Source organism: Scyliorhinus torazame, chromosome 11 (genome assembly GCF_047496885.1).
Source record: "Scyliorhinus torazame isolate Kashiwa2021f chromosome 11, sScyTor2.1, whole genome shotgun sequence".
NCBI classification, from domain to species: Eukaryota; Metazoa; Chordata; class Chondrichthyes; order Carcharhiniformes; family Scyliorhinidae; genus Scyliorhinus; species Scyliorhinus torazame.
Genome location: NC_092717.1, coordinates 216,967,693 through 216,989,127, shown reverse-complemented (window position 1 = coordinate 216,989,127; position 21,435 = coordinate 216,967,693). Strand labels below are relative to the sequence as shown.

At 45.9% G+C, this 21,435-nt stretch overlaps 1 protein-coding gene across 4 annotated transcripts in view; it reads left to right on the top strand.

Moving 5' to 3' along the window:
- The window catches only part of dennd3a (DENN/MADD domain containing 3a), a 198,225-nt gene that overhangs the window by 120,935 nt on the left and 55,855 nt on the right, over positions 1–21,435 (top strand). For 3 of the 4 annotated variants that reach the window (XM_072468310.1, XM_072468309.1, XM_072468311.1), the window contains exons 15-17: positions 13,137–13,241; positions 19,454–19,713; positions 20,799–20,966. In XM_072468310.1, the coding sequence (XP_072324411.1) occupies positions 13,137–13,241; positions 19,454–19,713; positions 20,799–20,966 (533 nt within the window). The remainder of the gene's footprint in view (positions 1–13,136; positions 13,242–19,453; positions 19,714–20,798; positions 20,967–21,435) is intronic. The other variant, XM_072468312.1, reaches the window with a different exon arrangement.

Here is a 21,435-nt window from a genome sequence, read left to right as displayed (position 1 = left end):
GCACCCCTCTCTGAACTCCTACAGAAAGGAGTCCCTTGGGAATGGCTTCTGCAGCACACCGATGCTGTAGATGTTTTAAAGCGTGCACTCATTGCAGCCCCCGCACTACAGGTTCCAGACCCGCTTTCCCCCTATGCTATAGAGATAGCTATCACAGATCGCACCCTTTCGGCCGTGCTCCTCCAGGAACGGCACAAACAGTTAAGATCTGTGGCTTACGCCTCCAGAGTTTTAGATCCTGTGGAGCAGAGATTTTCGGCCTGTGAAAGGCACCTGCTCGCAGTTTTCTGGGCAGTTCAGTACTTATCCTACATCACCAGACTAAACCCCATCACAATCCTCACGGAACACACCCCCACCCAATATTTACTAGACGGACGACTTAAAGACTGTACAGTAAGCCAGATTACAGCAGCCAGATGGACCATTCATTTGCAGGGACGGGACATCACTGTTAAAAGGACCAAGACCCACACTTTCCTAGCCGACAACCTTCAATACCCAGGCACCCCCCACGAATGTGAAATCATCTCACCGCACCACAACACATGCCCCTTAATCACAAAAACACCCCCCCGAAATATAGGTAGTTCACCCCAGAGCCCCCAGCACAGAGACACGTGCGCACCTTTGAGAATATATGTGGATGGTTCTTCCACTGTATTAGACGGGAAGCGCATTACAGGATGCGGCATCTATGTCGAGGACGCGCAGGGACGTGCCCTAGAAGAAATCTCATTAAAACTACTAGGACTCTTAGGCGCGCAGGCGGCAGAACTAGCAGCCATTGCGTACATCATAGATCACCCAGATTCCTTCCCCAGCCCAGCAGACATATACTCGGACAGCCTCTATGTCTGTAACAGCCTCACAGAATTCCTACCCCTGTGGAAAGCAAGAGGATTTGTTTCCGCGGACGGAAAACCCCTCCTTTCAGCCCCATTGCTCCGGCACATTTTAGACACAGGACAGGATATTTGGCATCGTTAAAGTTCGAAGTCACCACCGTTCCTCCCCACCTGGAAATATAAAAGCCGACGCACTGGCTAAAGCAGGTTCCAGGCATGGACATTTTTGGAACCCCCCCGAAAGCGCCCCAGTGAATGCAGTTCAGGTCTTACAGACTAATATCGAGGATTTAGTGCAGGCCCAGAAGCAAGACAGTAATCTCAGGGAGATTTTAAAAGGAAGCTTTCCAGCCCCATACGATAGGTTTAAAAATGCACTGACCACACATGACGGTGTGATCCTAAAAGACACCCTTTATGTGGTTCCCGAACAGGACAGGAATCAGCTTATTTGTTTGTTCCATGATAGTCATGGGCATCAGGGAATTGACCCCACTACAGCCCACCTCAGGTAGCTCTGTTGGTGGCCGAATTTAAAGGACGACGTCACGCACTACGTTGAAAATTGCCTTATCTGTGCCCAAAACAATCCGGACAGATATGCGAGGAAAGCTCAGCTTAGCCACACCCTCCCCGTTAATGGCCCCTGGACTAACCTCCAGATTGATTTTATAGGACCATTGCCCCCTAGCAGGAATGGTCACAAGTATATGTTAGTTGTGATAGACACATTTACAAAATGGGTAGAAGCATTCCCATCTAGAACGAACACGGCAAAGACTACCGCAAAGATTTTAACCCACCACATCTTTACGAGATGGGGACTCCCCCGCAGCATCGAATCCGACCAAGGTTCCCATTTTACAGGACGTGTCATAAAGAATGTCCTCACGATATTTGGCATTACCCAAAAATTCCACATCGCATACCACCCCCAGTCAAGTGGTATCGTGGAGAGAATGAATCGGACCCTAAAGGCAACCCTCAGAAAAATGGTCCAACAGAACAGCACCACTTGGGATTCAGTCCTCCCTTTTGCATTAATGTTTTTACGTAACACCGTTTCAACATCCACAGGATACACCCCACACACTCTCATGACTGGACGCCCCATGAAAGGCACAGATTTTTATTAGGACTTGACTTGACCAGCACCCGAAGTGACGGCCCTCACACACGAGAACGCAGTCAAGCAATTGGTTGAAAATGTAATAACGGCTCAGCTAGCAGCCGCAGTAAGATTAGGCACTAGGAAGAAACCGAGCAAGGCCTGTTTCGACAAGACTGTGCATGCGACTGAGTTTGAAGTAGGACAGCAGGTCATGCTCTCCATTTACAACCCCAGCACATTCCTGTCACCGAAGTATTCGGGTCCGTACTCCATTGCGGACAAAGTAAGCCCCTCCGTGTATAAAATTAAGTACCCAACGGGAAGACCGCGTGGTTCCATATTAACCAGCTCAAGGCATATGGCTCGCAGTCTAACCACTCGTACCACGTCATGCTCGACGCAGCAGACCACACTCCGCCCACAGCCAACGTATACCCACCCTCCCCAACACGTCCACCCCACCCACGGACTCGTCCTCGACTCCACCCCCGAACTCTAGACTCCGCCCAGGAACGCCCACAGACAGCAGCGGCAGAGACAGCGACTGTGACACAGGAAATAGCCACAGCACACCTCCCTACTATCCCCATGCAACAGGACCCACACCCAGCGAATCTGAACACGATTCGAGTGATCCCTTCCTGATCACATTCCTCAACAAACCTCACCAAAGACCACCGCCCTACGATGACGACCCCGACTCCGTCCCCACAGAATTAGATACAACTTTTTGGCACCGTGACAATTCATACAGGCTCGTCCGAAATGACGAGATGGACCCTAAGTCACACCATGCAGCTTTAAGAACCCTCATCCATTCCAGAGTATGGCATCCGGGAGAAGAGGATGACTTTGAGTCTGACTCCCAAAATGAGAACCCCTTTGCGACCCTGTTCGCAACTGATAACTGAGGTGTCCAGATGATGTTTTAAAAAGGAACCGCTTGGGAGAAACGGTGTCCTTTCTGATGGAACCTGCAGCATGTTGTTCAATGTTTGTTTGTTAGTGTTATTGTTATGTGTTGTTTGTAAACTCGGAAGTTCCACGGCCCCACACCATATTTGTCGGCAGAACATAAGAACATAAGAACTAGGAGCAGGAGTAGGCCATCTGGCCCCTCGAGCCTGCTCCGCCATTCAGTGAGATCATGGCTGATCTTTTGTGGACTCAGCTCCACTTTCCGGCCCGAACACCATAATCCAACCTGTGAAAACTTGCCAGCACGCTTATCGGCAGAAACCGCTGAGAGCTTGCCAGCCCCCGTTCATAACTGCTCTTCTGGTTCGACGGTAGAACCTTTACAGCAACCCCCACGATGAGTACATTTTTGCCCGTTCTTGCCGATTGCTCAGGCAGTGGAGAAACGGCATTGATCTCCGCCCTGCCTGAGGACCCCCCTCTGGTCAGCTACGCTCGGGTAGAGCACATACTGCAGTGATCATCGTCCTACCCGAGGATTCCATCCAAATCTTACCCGCCGCGGCCCATGCGCACCCCATTTTTGGCTCATTATGTTCAAAATTCTTTTGTTTGGTTTTGGCAACCTATGGTTGCTTCCCTCTGCTATTTACATCCTCAAACACTAGGATGGTAAATGACACAGGCTGCGAGATGGCTCGCAGTACGGCAGTATTTTCTTAGATGTCTAGCCCAAATTTTCGGTTTAAAAAAGAAATGAGGGAGTCACATATGGTGACCAATTATAACGGGAAATTGGCACTAAAAGACAGACATGCTAACATTCAAGATATTACACAAGATAGTAACAGATATTACACTTGTGTCCATAGAACTCCGGAACCTCAGGAACTCCAGAGGAAGAAAAAGAAGAAGAGAAGAATGAAGAGAACAATGAAGACATCATACGTGTTTTTGTCGTTATTGTAATTTGTATCCGATTCCGCGCGAATGCGAACCCCCTGACCCCAACCGTCCCCGGCCGTCAATGATTCACTTCCCCATAGCACCCAGAGCCCAGTGACAAGTAACAACACACCATCATGGTGTGATACGTTTATAACCTGGTATTCACTATCATACGTAATTGAATCCCTTCTAATACTGGTGAATCCCTTCTAGTACTGGCGATCGTGCAGACTATCCGCATGAGAAAATGGTGAAGGAGAGCCTACCGCTCTTGCACCCCGGTATACAGGATGAGATCCCCTATTTTCGGTTTTCACCAGGCCCCCGAACCCCTTGATCTACAATAAAGGACATTCATTCGGCGTCATTTTGTGAATAAAGACAACTGAGAGAATGTAAACCTCTGTGCTTGACTGCCAAGCCAGAAAAACTTGTGTTGCTGCTATTTGTACATTTAAAGTGTTGTAGATTATTTTTTGATTGTTTGAAGTGAGGATAGTTTATTGAGGATAGTTAGAGGTACCTTTTTTTAATGTTGTAATGCATGTCCCTGTTGTGACATAGTGCCACTTAGAATTGTTAGTTAAAATTTTTCATACCTAGTTATGGTCAGTGTAGAGGCCGTGGAAGAGTGCTCGCTGGGTCAGGAAGTGAAGACAACGCAGTTATGTGATCCTTCACGCTTCGCGTTAGGGATCACAGGGAGGGCGTGTAGCCACCTGGGTTGGCCACTTCCCGACTTAAAATGGAGATCCGCAAGGACTACAGGGAAATTCAGCCAACACAGGCAAAAACTAGCAGGTGCAAAGTCTCCTGTGTATTAGACTTTGCAGAAACCCAGACAGCCATCTGCATATTAATGAGCGGTCCCCGGGAACAATTGAAACATTTAAGGTGAATAAGGCCAAGCCAGACTCCTCGGCGCCAGCAGGGGCCAAGACAAAGGAAGGCCAACAGACACTTGGGGACCGCCCAGCGATCAGGGAACGGCTCCAGTATTGGAGAAATCGATCCAAGTGATCGGGACGCAGTCCAATCACTTGGAACCAGATACGGGGTCCGCCCCGAACGGCACGAAGCCCCTGGGGACTATAAAGTAGAGTCCCCAAGTTCAAATCGTCCTTCTTGGCAGGATCACTCAGCAGCGCGAAACAACCCTTGACAGTGAACTGCCTAGCTGCCGCAACAACCAAGTAAGTCTCCAGTCAACGCACGCTACGAGATAGGCGCTCCTAGCTACCAGTCCATACCAGCTTTTGAATCTTGCAGACTCAGAATCGAACGAAAGGCCATTTGTTCCCCTGACCTGGTGGGCCAGTTCCGAAGCTAAGTATAGGCCTTTTAGTGATAGAGATAGTCTAGTAAGTAGAGTTTTATGCATGCGTAGTGATTTACTGTGTATAATAAATGTGTTTTGATTTGCATCTTGCTAATTGGTGTGTTGAGTTATTGATCAATACTTGAACTTGAACCTCGTGGCGGTATAAAGATACCTGGCGACTCTAGAGCAAAGGTTATAGAAACAGAGCAAATTCAGTAAAGACCCAACGGGCAACGAATTAAGAGCCAACCAAAGTTAGCAACATTGGTTATATGGCAACACAATAAAACACATCTTTAGATGAAAGTTTACCAGTACTTTTGTCAAAAGTGAACTGGAATTTTATAGCTGTTTTTTGAGTAAAATTAAGTAAACAACTGAAATTGCAGCATAAATTTTAGCTGTACTCGAAATTATAACACTTTCATGAACAGAATGTCTCAAATCATTCAACAGGAGGTGGGTATGCTGCTTGTCGGCTGAGAGAGAAATATCAAGACAGTGACCATCTAGACTCGGAGGATATGGATTTAATAGCTCAAAAGCTTTTGATGGTATAATAAACCTGATAAAGGTTTAAACCTAATAATAATCGCTTATTGTGACAAGTAGGCTTCAATGAAGTTACTGTGAAAAGCTCCTAGTCGCCACATTCCAGCGCCTGTTTGGGGAGACCGGTACGAGAATTGAACCCGCGCTGCTGGCCTTGTTCTGCATTACAAGCCAGCTGTTTAGCCCACTGTGTTAATCCAGCCCTATTATAATAATATATTCTAACGCTGAAGGAATGGTATGTGGCCTGGAATATATGACAAAAGATTTCCCAGGAAGAGTTTCAACCCCATTTAGTTTTCCAAACACATTGTTTTGCTCACAACTTGAACTTCAGTAGAACCAATCCTCTCATTGTCATTGTGGAAATACTATTCATAATGTTGCTAACTTTCTCCTTGGTTCAATTGCTCTGTTTTATTACCTTTGCTCTCAAGTCACCAGGTATCTTTATGATACCGCCACGAGGTTCAAGTCCGAGTAATGATCAATGACCCAATACACCGATTAGTAAGATTCAAATCAAAGCACATTTATTATACACAGTAATCGCTACTCATGCACAAATTCTATGTCTAAGCTACTTCGACAACTAACAGGCCTATACTTAACTTCGGACTGGCCCACCAGGTCAGGGGAACAAATGGCCTTTCGTTCGGGTTCTGAGTCTGCAGGATTCGAAGTTGGTACGGATTAGTAGCTAGGAGCGCCTATCTCGTAGTGAGCGTTGAATTAAGACTTACTTCGTTCGGTGGTCACTACACCGGTCACGGTCAATGTTGGTTCGTGTTGCTGGGTGACCCGGGCAGGACGAAGAGGTGAAGAGAGCGATTTGAACTTGGGGCTCAACTCTTATAGTCCCCAGGGGCTTCCCACCTTTCGGGGCGGACCCTGTACCTGGTCCCAAGTGATTGGACTTTGTCCCAATCGCTTGGTTTGATTTCTCCAATACTGGAGCGGTTCCCTGATCAATGGGCGGTCTTGAGGTGCTCGTTGACCTCCTTTGTGTTGGCTCCTGCTGGCGCCGGGGAGTCTGCGTTGCTTTGTGTGTCCCAAATGTTACTTATTGTTCCTGGGGATTGCTCATCGGTATGCAGATGGCTGCTACATTGTTATGGTGATGGTCGCTGGTATCGATGTTTGGCCTTTTGCAGAGTTTTAATACACAGCAAACCTGCACCTGCCGGTTTCTGTCTTGTTGGCTGACTTTCCCATCAGCCTTTGCCGTTCGCCATTTTAAATCGGGAGCTGGCCAATTTAGGTGGCTACATAATCTTATCAATAACATTTCTTCTGCTAGAGACAGTAACATTAGTTTCCACTTAATGGTAAGAATTTAACAATCTAGATTTGATTTTGTTGATTTATTATTTAGAACATGTCTAGCATCCTTTGGGGGGGGGGGGGGGCGCGAAATCTGAATTTCCAAGTTTCAGTTATTGTTCTTAAATTGAAAACCTTTGTTCTGGAATCTCATGCTCCACACATGAAAAGTCTAGATCCTAAACCTCCAAAATGATCAATCTTGACCTGAATATTGATTTTAGTGACTTGTCCCAAAGCCTGGGATCTTTACCCTGTCACGCTTTTAAGGATGTTACATGAGGTGCATAATCCTCACTATTCTTCAGAATAGAAAAACCAAGTTGCCAAAAGTAATTTGGAGGATGAGTTAATGAAATGCATGCAGGCTGTGACCTGGCTATTGGCACTCTTTTCCCTTGGTTTCTGTGGCTATGACTCATCTTTCAGTCCCTCATCCCACAGTATAAATATCTTCCATTTTCTATGCCTTTTAGATTTGACAAAGGGTCATCTGGATATTAGCTCTTTTCTCTCCCTACAGATGCTGCCAGACCTGCTGAGATTTTCCAGCATTTTCTCTTTTGGTGCCCGGGCATCTTGCTGGGCTTGGTCCATGTCAAAAACGAGATCGTTTTCCGCTGGGGCATACAGGGCATCAGTGACCTGTCGGAATGTCGGATGCACCTGTGGGCTGTTGCCTGTGAGATGCCACACAGGTACCCGCTTGAGCCCTGAAATGATCACGATGCATTAAAGTTCAGAGCTGCGGTAACCTTGACGACCACAGAGAGCGGGTGTCCTCCCATGTGGTGCCAAGTCTGCGAGGACATGGCACAGGTGTCGCACTGTCTCCTTGTTGAGTCGGAGCCTCCTGCGGCACACGCTGTCCGTCATCTGCTCAAACAACCAGCAATGCCTGTACACCCTGGGCCTTTGCGGGACTCCCCCTCTGGGTCCCTCCCTGGCCTGATGGGCGGCCGGGTCGTCAGGGTGAGTTGCGGGGTCCGGCACATGGTCTGCCGCCTCAAGCATCTGCAGACACTGCTGTTGCCACCGCCTGGCTGCCCAGCCTAGCAGCAGCGCCACTAAGGCAATTTCTGCATCCAATACCTCTGCCAGAGCGTTCAATGTCTATAAGGCATTGGGTGAGAGTGTTGGTCTGACAAACGTCACCTGGACCGGGCGTTGGACCCCTCCCCGTGGCACTCACCCACCCTACGGCCGTTGACATGTCCCCAGAGCTGTGTTCTATCCCTTGGATGTTCGGGTGTTGGCTGCCGCGTGTGTGGTGCAGCCTTCCACAGTGTTCAGGCACAGAGTCCATGTATCAAGATTTGATTGGGATGCAAGGCAATGACTCCCACATGCTACATAACACGCCCACCCACGGGAATCCATTTGTGTTGTGTGAAGTGCTCACTTAACCACGATTGCCAATTCCCTATTAGCAATAGCCTTCAGCAGCAAGGCCAGAGGCCTCGGCAGTCGGCGGGGGTTATGGTGGTAGTTGGGGGAGACGGGCAGGGACAAGGGTTGTCCCTGGAATGGGCAAACATGATTCAGGGGTTGCCATGGTGGTACCAAGAGCGGTTGACCCCCCCAGTGCCTCTTCTCCCCTCCACCCCCCCTCCCCCCCCCTCCACCCCCCACCATGGCAGCCCGCCCATGCGGATGGTCCACCACCCCCAGCTAAGCAGCTGATTGTACCCCGCCCTTCTTTGAGTACTGGGGCGGCAAGCCCAGCGCCCATGGGCTCTTTGCCTGTGGGCAAAGATGGCTACTCACCTCGGCTCTCCGTAGAAGCCCTTCCGCCAGGTTCACGTTTTTAAAAAGGAGTACTAATCCACGCCAACGTGACCACTTGCTGGAGAAGCCGATGAATGACCGGAGGCCATTGGATATGGGGTGGCTCTCGTTAATTGTAAGGGAATGCGGCTTAAGTGGTGATAATTGGTTTCTTGCCATGCTACGGCGAGATCCCGAGTTTACCTAAGGGAGCGGGCCGGTTGCATCACAAACTGTTTGGCGCCTGGCGCGGTTCTCGTTTTTGGCCTTCCTCGCTATTCACCGGCCTCGTTTCGCTTGAGCAAGAGCATTACGCAGCCGGAAAATCCCGCCCATTGATGGAGAGGGAAGATCCAATTAGACGGGGGGGCACGGTAGCCCAGTGGTTAGCACAGTTGCTTCACAGCTCTCGGGTCCCAGGTTCGATTCCTGGCTTGGGTCACTGTCTGTATGGAATCTGCACGTTCTCCCCGTGTCTGCATTGATTTCCTCCGGGTGCCCCAGTTTCCTCCCACAGTCCAAAGATGTGCAGGTTATGTGGATTGACCATGCTAAATTGCCCTTAATGTCCAAACAAAAGGTTAGGTGAGGTTTCCTGGGTTACGGGGGTGGGGCAGGTGTGGGCTTAGGTAAGGTGCTCTTTCCAAGGGCTGGTGCAGATTCGATGGGCCGAATGGCCTCCTTCTGCACTGTCGATTCTATGATTCTCGACTAAGCTAGCAAGAAATATCTAAACTGATTGTAAAAGCTTTTATGAGTGTTTAAAAGGAAATTAGTGAAAATAGCTGTAGGGCCATTTTGAGAAAAAGTCAAGATAAATTACAATGGGGAATAAGGAAATGGCAGATAACTAGATATTTTGTGTCTTCGTGGTAGAGTACACATTGGAAATTGTGGGAATAGGGTGGCATGCTGCCACAGAAGTACCCAGGTAAGGTTTGCCCATGAAGTTCAAGCTTCCAATACTGGCTATCTGAGCCATCCAGTAATGCAATTGAATTGCAAAATGTGGAAGGCTCCAACTATCTTACAGTTTTCTTGTTTATAATAATAGTCTTTATTAGTGTCACAAGTAGGCTTACATTGACACTGCAATGAAGTTGGGTGGCACAGTGGTTAGCACTGCTGCTTCACAGCGCCAGGGACCCGGGTTCAATTCCGGCCTCGGCTGACTGTGTGGAGTTTGTACTTTTACTCCGTGTCTGCGTGGGTTTCCTCCGGGTGCTCCGGTTTCCTCTCACACTCCAAAGATGTGCAGATTAGGTGGTTTGGCCATGATGAATTGCCCCGTAATGTTCAAAAGGTTAGTTGGGGTCACTGGATTACTGGGATAGGGTGGAGGCATGGGATTAAGTGGGGTGCTCTTTCTCAGGGCCGGTGTAGGCTCCATGGGCCAAATGGCCTCCCACTCTCTGCACTGTAAATTCTATGGTAAAGTTACCCAGGAAAAGTGAGAAGAATTAAAATGACTTCTAATTTCTGGGAAACGGTAGTGGCCATCAGGGCATGGCCTCCTTGCCTCCAACTCTGAAGCTCTCGCCTGAAGACCTCAGGAGCATGCTGCCCTAGAATTTTCACCTGGTCTGAGTTGAAAGATTGGATGTGGAAGGATCTGATGGATTTCCAGCTAAGTAACTAGGAGCGGAGTGGCAATCCGACTCTGATTGCCACTCTGTGGAGGTTCAGGCCTATGATCAGGCAGAGTCGGCACAGTTTTATGAAAGAAGAATTGTGTTGACAAATCTATTTAGCTGTTTGAGGGTGTGGGTAGCAGGATAGATAACGGGGGGGGGGGGGATTGTGAATTTAGAAAACTCTTACAAAATTCAAAATATACTGAGTACTAAACGAAGGTTATTGCTCATGATTTGGGGCACAAAATTTGGATTTAGGGGATTGTTAGATAATATGTAAGCATGGATTGAAGATTGGATTGGATTGGATTTGTTTATTGTCACGTGTACCGAGGTACAGTGAAAAGTATTTTTCTGCGAGCAGCTCAACAGATGAGTACATGAGAAGTACATGAGAAGAAAAGGGAATAAAAGAAAATACATAATAGGGCAACACAAGGTACACAGTGTAATTAGATAACACCGGCATCGGGTGAAGCATACAGGGGTGTAGTGTTAATAAGCTCAGTCCATAAGAGGGTCGTTTAGGAGTCTGCTAACAGGTGGGGAAGAAGCTGTTTTTGAGTCAGTTTGTTTTAACCTGCACAAGACTTACGGGGTTGGAGCAATCGGTCTCCCCTGAGTCTCGCCGAATGCGAGCTCTCCCGTTAAGGGGGCGGGGATCCCGAGGACATTCATGATTAAGATCTTATAAAGTCGGCCAGATGTGGAATCGACAGGTCAGACGTGGCTGGGATCTATCTGATTAATATTGTAAAGATAATTGGGTTGCAATAAACCAAGTTTTCTTTTGACCATCTTGGTTTGGACTCGTTTGTGGCTTACTAAAACAGAGTATAACTCATGGAGTGCAGCAAGAATTTTTTTCCTGAGTTTAGATCCAAGCCTGGTTTCCTCTGACCTTTATGTACAGCCAGTTTTTTGATAAATTAGTTGACGTGGTTGTGAATAGGTAAACTATGCATGGCTGCCATTAGGTCGAGCGAGCTGTATAGGACTGAGGGCCTTTTGTATATGTTTGTCGATGAACCAAGAGAACTCCCAAGATCAACGTTTAAAGTAAGGTTTTCGAAATATTGAAGCTCAGGGTAGGCTGTACTAACTTAGTAATGAGACCGACACTGCTCGAAGTATGATTGAATTTAACGTTAAGTTTGATGATAAGAAATGTTTAATAAGATTCTAGATTTTGGTAAGGCTTATGTTATTGGGATGAGACGAGCGTCAGCAAAGTAGGCAAAACTATTTATCGCCCGAAAGTAGAGCTGAACAAAAGAGGCAATTAGTTATGTATAGGACCAATACATATCCCTAAAAGTGAAAAGCTGTATTTATTAAATAAAGCAACCATGGTAACAAGAGATGAAAGATAGCTTACATAGAACATACAGTGCAGAAGGAGGCCATTCGGCCCATCGAGTCAGCACCCACCCACATAAGCCTTCACTTCCACCCTATCCCCGTAACCCAATAACCCATCTAACCTTTTTGGTCACTAAGGGCAATTTATCATGGCCAATCCACCTAACCTGCATGTCTTTGGACTGTTGGAGGAAACCAGAGCACCTGGAGGAAACCCACGCAGACACGGGGAGAACGTGCAGACTCCGCACAGACAGTGACCCAGCGGGGAATCGAACCCGGGACCGTGGCGCTGTGAAGCCACAGTGCTATCCACTTGAGCTACCGTGCTGCCCAAAGCTTGAAACTAGGGAAAAGCAAAAAGATAGTGGGCAGGATTCTCCCATCGGGCGGCTAAGTGTCGATGCCGGCATAAAAACGGGAGTTCCGGGACCCCATTCGCCGGCCCACAGGGGACTAGCACGGCGCTGGAGCAGCCCACGCCGTTCCAGCTGCTGATCCCGGCGTGAACCCGGCACCACGGGGTCCGCGCATGCGCAGTTGGGCCTTCGCCAACTAGCGCATGCGCAATGGCCTTCTTCCCCGATGCCAAATGGCGCAGGGGTACAGGAGCCGGCGCGGAGGAAAGGGGGACCCCAGCCAGAGAGGCCGGCCCGCCGATTGGTGGGCCCTGTTCGCGGGCCAGGCCACACGGAGGCCCCCCCCACCCGCAGGCCGCCCCCGGGCCCTTCAACGCTGAGGTCCCGAGGGCTCAGCGGATGTTAGAACGGTGCCGGTGGGACTCGGATTTTTTGTGAAGGTCACTCTGCAGAGAATTGCTCGACCCAGCGGGGGGGGGTTGGGGAATTCCGCCCAGTGTACCTGTAATTTCAGGGGGAGGGGGAGGAAGAGCGAGCAACTTCACACACTTGATACATTTGAATGCCGAGTTTCTTGAAGTGTCATTGTAGCAAAGCTTATGGAGGAGCAGGGCGAATTGAACAGCATCTTCTATATTTAATTTCATGCGGATGCCAGAAGTAGCTGTCTGATTTATTACATAATTAAGCCAAGGACTAATAGTTGCCCCATTATTTTGACTGCAAAGTCCAGACCAATAATGATACATTTACTGGTCTATGGTTTCCAGGGCATCTCATCACCCTTATCAGTGAAAGCTTCACTAATATCAGTTCGTATTTCCTTAAGTTGCATAAATGCTGATTCATAAATGTTGCACATTACTAAAAGTTAGATCCAGACCAGCTTCTGTTTGCATTGACTATTGAACAGCTAAGTAGGGAGCTATTCCTTCACCCACTTCTAGAAACATGCAGTTCTCCTTCGTTTTTACCTCTATTGTTTTCCCTCAGTCAAATCTGAAAACAACAAGCTTAATTACCGTGACATGACACTGGACCAGTGTTCAACGACTAAAGTGGTTTCAAGATCAGTATTTTATTTATCGGCTGAGACTGGTAAGCAGACTGTAACGCTGGGCCATCTCCAAACACTAACAACTCTAACATCCTTATTGATCCGTTTTTACTATTTAACAACATTGTCATGCTTAGAATGCTGCAAAATCTTCTCTGTTAATGTTCTTTTATTCATTTCATTTTATGGGGATCATTGGCAAAGCATGTATCTATTGCCCATTCCTGGTGGCCCTTAAGGTAGTGGTGGAGTGCCTTCTTGAACTGCGGCAGTCGTGAAAGTAAACCTGCAATGCTGTTAGATAGTGAGTTTGAAGAATTTGACCAATTGACTATGAGGGCAGCGATATATGTTCAAGTCGAGATGGTGAGACATGAGGGTGATGGTGTTACCAATGCATTTGCTGCCCTAATACTTCCAGGTGGTTGAGGTGTGCATTTGAGAAAAGAGTTGGTGACTTTGTGCTGTGTACCATATGAATAGTATATACATAGTCTGGTAAAGGAGGGAATGAATGTTTAATTGACAAATGAGGTGCTGACCAAGTGGATGATGTCGAACTATTTGAATGTTGTTGCAGCTTCATTCACGTCACAGATGTTTAGATAAAAATAAAATGGACTTTCAGATGATTGTGTTTTTGCGGTAGGTCTTTCATAAACCAGTTTTAAACTAACTCCACTAACATCATACACTGACCATAGCCATATATCTTCCTTGCTTTAAATATTTATTTATCATAGAATTTACAGTGCAGAAGGAGGCCATTCGGCCCATCGAGTCTGCACCGGCTCTTGGAAAGAGCACCCCACCCAAGGTCAACACCTCCACCCTATCCCCATAACCCAGTAACCCAGTAACCCCAAACAATTTGCCCTTAAATTTGCCCTTAAAATTTGCTGTAGGAAAGCGTCTCATCACGGCACGGTAGCACAGTGTTTAGCACTGTTGTTTCACAGCTCCAGGGTCCCAGGTTCGATTCCCGGCTTGGGTCACTGTCTGTGCGGAGTCTGCACATTTTCCCCATGTCTGCATGGGTTTCCTCCGGGTGCTCTGGTTTCTTTCCACAGTCCAAACACATGCAAGTTAGGTGGATTGGCCATGCTAAATTGCCCTTAGTTGTCCAAAAAGGTTAGGTGGGGTTACTGGGTTACGGGGAATGGGTGGAGGTGTGGTCTTAGTGCTTTTTCCAAGGGCTGGTGCAGACTCGATGGGCCGAATGGCCTCCTTCTGCACTGTAAATTCTATGATCACTCTTTTGTAAAAAATGTTTGTTCCTGATCACTATCCTCACTCGCAGTGACTGTAAATTGTTAACGCTATTACCAGACCAGAGATAAATGGTCTTTACCTATTATAAAATAATATTTGTGGCAAGGCTGGAATTATTGCTTGTTTCTAGTTAATACAAGGTTGAGGGTGGGCCTTCTCCTTTAACTGTAAAACTCATAATGCTATTTAGATAAATCCTTTTGTTCATACTGTTAAATTACTGGTCATACAATTGATACTGTACCTAACATGAATGTTTCAACAAGAACGTGCATTCATAAACATTTAACACAGTAAAACTCCCTAAATGTCTTGACAAGAGCATTTTTAAAGAATTTGTCATTTTGCCATGCGGTGATTTATTGCGACAGGTGAGCAAAATCTTGGTCAAACAAGCAGGTTTCAAAAAGCACTATAAAAAGAGGAAAGAAGGGCAGAGATATTTAGAGAAGGAATTCCAGAGCTTAGCGCCTCGGCAACAGAAAGCATAGCTACAAAGAGTAGAACAATTAAAGAAATTAAAATCCGAGACACACAAGTGGCCAGAATTAGAAAAGTGCAAAAATCTTGGTGAGTTGTCGGGCTGGAGGTGGTTACAGAGGTAGGATGGGGCAAGGTCATGGAAAGACTGGAAAACAATTTATCAACATTTTAAACATGAGGCCGTGTCAAACTGAGAGCCAGCATGAATCAGCAAACATAGGGATAATAGGTGACTGTGACTCTGTGCAAGCAGCCCATGTCTGTAAGTAACAAGGAGACAATATCCATACACTTGATATTCATTGGCATTACCAAATTCCTTATCATCAATAACCTAGGGTTTGTCATTGACCAAAAACTGAACTGAAGCAGCCACAAAAATGCTATGGTTACTGGAACAGTTCAGAGGCTGAGTGTTCTGCGGCAAGTGGCTCAATACCTGACTATGCAAAGCCTTTCCAGTACCTTTCAGGCTCAATTCAGAAATGTGCTAGAATATTTGCAACTTGCCTGCTGGATGCAGCTGCAACAACATTCCGTAGCTTGATCATCCCATTCACCAGTTAAACGTCCATCTCCCCCATTACCAGTACACTATGTGTATATACTATCTAAAGGATTCATGGTTTTATGGTTGTATATATTGCAAAGATGTGGTTGTTGAAATTGAGTACAGTTTTAAATATCAATCTAATGTGACTCCTCATTCCTGATACAAAATGGGCTGTGCAAAAAGGACAGACTTAACAAATGTAAGAGTAAGCTAAGGGTCAAAACTATTTTACAACCTGCAGAGTGAAATTTAAGAACTTTGGGGGGGGGAAAAATGGTTGAATTTAACGCCTTCCCCATGGTGAGTTTGGCGGCTGGAGGGCATCTAATCAGGCAGGAGAGTGGCTGTGGGGACCCCACTTCTGCCCCCTCCTTGCCCAGTGAAGCAGTTGAGGCTCCTTCATTAAATGTTTTTAAGATAAAGATAGATAGCTTTTTGAAGAATAAAGGGATTAAGGGTTATGGTGTTCGGGCCGGAAAGTGGAGCTGAGTCCACAAAAGATCAGCCATGATCTCATTGAATGGTGGAGCAGGCTCGAGGGGCCAGATGGCCTGCTCCTGCTCCTAGTTCTTATGTTCTTTAATAGCCCTTTAAGCTATCAATCAATCAACCTTTTAAACAATCAAACTGTGAACTCAGAACTCATTTTATGGGGATCGTTGGCAAAGCAACTTAACTCAGAACTCCCTGCTGTGTTAATTTTAGCTTTTGAAACTCAGCCAAACAACACAAGTCAAAAAATAACTGTTGAAACTGATTCACCAGATGCTACACCAGCTGGTCTGTCAATCAAAGCAGTCCGAGTGGAGGATTTGTAACTATTTGCTGGCTGCTAAAACCACTTTTTTACAGATTAAAGAGGGGCATTTAAAAAAAATAAAATTTCAGATTATGACAGTTTTTTTTAAAAGAAACATTTTATTGAGGTATTTTTGGCATAGAAAGAACAACAAAATAGACAAGATACATGAAACCATAAACATAGTGCAAAAACCGTTTACCTTTCATACAGGTCGCACCCTTATTACCCCCCTACTCTAACCTAAACTATTCCCCCCGCCCTCCTCCCCGTCTGCTGACAATTTTCCGCAAAGAAGTCGACAAACGGTTGCCACCTCCGGGTGAACCCTAACAGTGAACTTCTCAAGGCAAACTTAATTTTCTCCATACAGAGAACGCTAGCCATGTCCGATAGCCAGGTCTCCGAATTTGGGGGCTTTGGGTCCCTCCATGCCAATAGTATCCGTCTCCGGGCTACCAGGGAAGCTAAGGCCAGAACATCTGCCTCTTCTCTTGGATTCCTGGTTCTTCCGACACCCCGAAAATCGCCAACTCTGGACCCAGCGCCACCCTTGTTTTTAAAACCTTGGACATGATGTCCGCAAACCCCTACCAAAATCCCCGAAGCATTGGACATGTCCAAAACATATGGACATGGTTCGCTGGTCCTCCCGCGCATTTTGTGCACCTGTCCTCGACCCCAAAGAATCTGCTCATCCAGGCCACTGTCATGTGAGCCCGGTGCAAAATCTTAAATTGTATCAGGCTGAGCCTGGCACATGTTGCAGACGCGTTGACTCTACTCAACGCATCTGCCCATAGACCAATAGACCATCCTCTATCTCACCTCCCAGCTCCTCCCACTTACGCTTCAGCTCCTCGGTCTGCGTCTCCTCCGACCCCATAAGCTCCTTATAGATGTCCGAAATGCTCCCCTCCCCTACCTACCCTCTGGAAATTACCCTGACCTGAATCCCCCTCAGCGGTAGGAGCGGGAAGGTTACCACCTGTTTACGAAGGAAGTCCCGCACTGCAAGTATCTGAATTTGTTTCCCTTCGCCAGCCCAAACTTTTCCTCCAGCACCGTCATACTTGGAGAGCTCCCCTCTATTTATGATTAGTTGTAGTTTATGTTTTGAGTTGAACAGAAAATGTGAAAATTAAAATGGCTGAGTTAAAATCCATGACATCAGTGAACTGGGGCAGTTTTGCCCGGGGTGCGGTGACAAACATCACCAGAGGCCTGGATTTAATCCCGGCCTTGGATGACTGTCCGTGGAGTTTGCACTTTCTCTGTTGGTATCCTCTGGGTGCTCCGGTTTCCTCCCACAGTCCAAAGATGTACGGTTAGGTGGATTGGTCATGCTAAATTGCGTCTTCGTGTCCAAAGATAAGCAGGTTAGGTGCGGTTACGGAGATAGGGTGAGGTAGTGTGCCTGGGTAGGGTGCTGTTTCAGAGGGTCAGTGCACACCTGATGGGCCGACAAGCCTCCTTCTGCACTGGAGGCTTTCTAAGCTGTCTTAATTCTATTGATTAAGGGATAAGTATTAGCTGGGGCACCAGGGAGAACTTTCTTGCACGTCAGATCCTTTGGATTCACCTGATAGGGCCGTTAGAGCCTTGGTTTAATCTCTTGTCTGAAATATGGCACCTTGAACAACTGCAGCAGTCTCTGTGTTGCACTGAAGAGTCGATTTAGATTTTGTGCTTAAGTATCTGGAATTAGACCTGAACTGATCTCTTCCTAACTTCAAGGCGAAAGTGCTTCCCCTGAGCCAAGGCTGACATCCCAGATATCTTCAAAGAGAAACAGGACTTTAATAGAATTTTAAGTTTACAAATTTTGGAGTAAGCCATTTAGCCCATGTGCCTTTTCATCATTCACTGCAATGGTTGATTTGCGACCTCACTTCATATTTCTCTATCAATTTGAAATGTAAAATTTACATTTGTTCTATGGACAATGTGTTTAAGTAGATAGCTGTTTGAAAGACCTGACATAGGGACAGTAGGGTGAATGGCCTCCTCCTGTTCTATAATTGTATGATTTTACAGGTAGGAATTGTGATTAGTTATTTTGCTTATTAGATTTCAGGTAGCTCTTATGGCTTCAACTGTTGCTTGGCTAAACTAATATTTTCTTCCTTTCCTGCTTGTGGGGAAGAGCTGATTTGCATTTGGTAGCTTTGCACAGCCATGCAACAAATTTAATACTTCAGTGAAGAAGGATTCACTCCAAGCCTTGCTACTTCATGAAGCTGTGCCTTGGTGCTTTACCGTACTGTGCCAAAATGCCACAATATTAAGTTGCAAACAAAATGTATTTTTTGTCAATTTTACAAATTTGAGCATTGCCTGCTATAGAACCATGCGAAGGAATCTTGGTGCTTCCCACAATTTTCTATCCATTAATGTTAATAAAAATCTTGTCGTGAATGCCTCCACTTTCCAAAGCTGAGGATTTCTCTCCTGGAAGGACACATTTGTAAAAATGAGACCTTATGTTCTCCCCACAAATTGGCTCATAACGTAAATGTGGAATGATCAGTCAGGTTCATTTTCACAGCTGTTCTGAAAATGAAATGAAATGAAAATCGCTTATTGTCACAAGTCGGCTTCAATGAAGTTACTGTGAAAAGCCCCTAGTCGCCACATTCCGGCGCCTGTTCGGGGAGGCTGGTACGGGAGTGCAGCGAATAGACTTGACTTTCTTGCTTTGTGTGAATATCATCACAGAGGCTGGTTTAGCACAGTGGGCTAAATAGCTGGCTTGCAATGCAGACTAATGCCAGCAGCGGGGGTTCAATTCCTGTACCGGCCTCCCCGAACAGGTGCCGGAATGTGGCGACTAGGTGCTTTTCACAGTAACTACTAAGGGGCTGGTTTAGCACACTGGGCTAAAAAGCTGGCTTTTAAAGCAGACCAAGGCAGGCCAGCAGCACGGATCAATTCCGTACAGGCGCCGGAATGTGACGACTAGGGGCTTTTCACAGTAACTTCATTTGAAGCCTACGCGTGACAATAAGCGATTTTCATTTTTCATTTCATTTCAAATGACCACCATTGCTATTAAGATCTTTTTCATTACCATTTAGAAGGACTCCTTTTTTAAATTTGTTTAATGTGAGTTATGTGATGAAGTTTTAATTTTGTTTAAATTTAAGGGCATCTGAAACAGATTGATCCTGAGACATTTAAAGACTTTTACAACTTTTGGAAGGAGTCTGAGACTGAGGCACAGGAGATTAACCTGCCCCTGGAAGTGATAGAGCACCTGAACAAAAACGAAAGTGTCTATAAATTGTCATCATCTGTGAAGACGAATTATGGTGTGGGCAAAATTGCATTGACACAGAAGCGACTGTTCCTTCTTCTAGAAGGAAGACCTGACTATGTTGAGATTGCCAAATTTAGAGACATTCAGGTAATGTTTTGGAATAATTCAATGATTTACACTTTTTCTGAATGCTTTGTAACCCTTTTCTCTACACAAGAAATGTGAAGCAGGAAACCAAAGCAGTGTTGCTGCCCAATTATAAAAGTCCATGTTCTCCCTGCACCACAGTTGACCAGCGGTTTAATATGCAAATCAATCAAGATATAGTGGGAACGATTCAGCGGACTTGAAACATCCGCTATGCACCGGCACGTTGCCAATTTTTTACATTTGGGAGATTCTCTTTGCCGATTCCAGGGATTTCCTGCTGGCGAGCTGACCTTTCTCCTCTCTCCCTGTCCACCCCTCCCCTGTTTTTGACCCCTCCTTCAATGCCCCCCGCCAAAAGAAACCTTGGGGAAGCCCTAGGGAACCCCTAGTGCCAGGGTACCACTGCCAGTGTGCTTGGATGACACTGTGAGGGTCTCAGGCAAGGCCGCTGAGTCCGGGCGCCAGGTGAATCCGGCAAATGTATATTTAAATGAGCTATACAGCTCATTTAAATATGCTGATCTTGATCAGGCCCAATAAGGGCGATTTCCAGATTGCAATGTTTTGAGTGTCACAGATCTCGTGAGAGGCCTCTTGTGAGATTCAACAAACTCCTCCCAACACCAAGTCAGGTGTGATGAGGCTGCTGAATCGCGTCTAGTAGCTCTGTTCTAAAGGCATGATAGTTTTAATTAATGGTCCCTGAAAGAACTATGTATATTTTATCTGTAGGTTCTAGTCAGACGTTTTAAAAATATAAGCATGGTTTTGTTCTTGTTGAAAACAATTGCCGGAATTGTGTTAGAAATGGATAATATCTGAGTTGGTTGACCATTAAAATCCTTTGATTTTCGTTAAATAAAAATGAATTTGAACTGGGAAGTTTAGAAGGTAGTTCAGAAATCCTCAATCACCTTTGTTTGGAGGGAGGTAAGAGGACTGATCAAACATTTGTTTTGATGCTTTATTGTCCGTTTATACTTTTCTTGTTAACACAAATTAATACTAGCTATACTTTAAAACTATAAGTCACCGCTGAAGTGTTTTGCTTTACTGTTGATATTTTTCTTCTCAATTATTAGGAACTTGAAAACATATCAGTAATGTTTTTCCCACTTCGAATCCCTGCTCTAAAAATTAAAACTACTCTGAAAGAACCATTTGTAGGAAACCTGAAGAATGAACGTGATCTTTGGCAATTAATTGTGAAGGAAATGTGGGCTGGGAAAACAATGGCAGATAAACACAAGGTTTGATGGTCTTTTTAAAATGAATGATAATTTAAATGTATGTTATGACTCTTAAATAATCCAAATCACTCACTTCAACATGTATACCAGCTTTCTTCCTTTGGGAAGCATCTTAGCAGCAATTATGATCATTTGCCTGTTCTTTTTTAAAATATTTTTATTCAAGAATTTTTGTTTAGAACAGACAAAATATTCAAACAAACTTTTCATTATTACAAAAAATATCAGCAACTTAACCTCACCCATCCCCACACAGTTTTGTACCAAGACTAATCCCGTCCCCCAAGCTCTCCCCTCCCCCCACCAAGATAACCCTACTAAAATGACCAACCCCACAAACCTAACACCTGACGGTAACCAGCTCCTTAAAAAAGGTAATGAACGGCTGCCATCTTGAGGAAAACCCATCCATTGGCTCTCCCATGGCATATTTGATATTTTCCAGGTGCAGAAATTCCACCCTCACCAA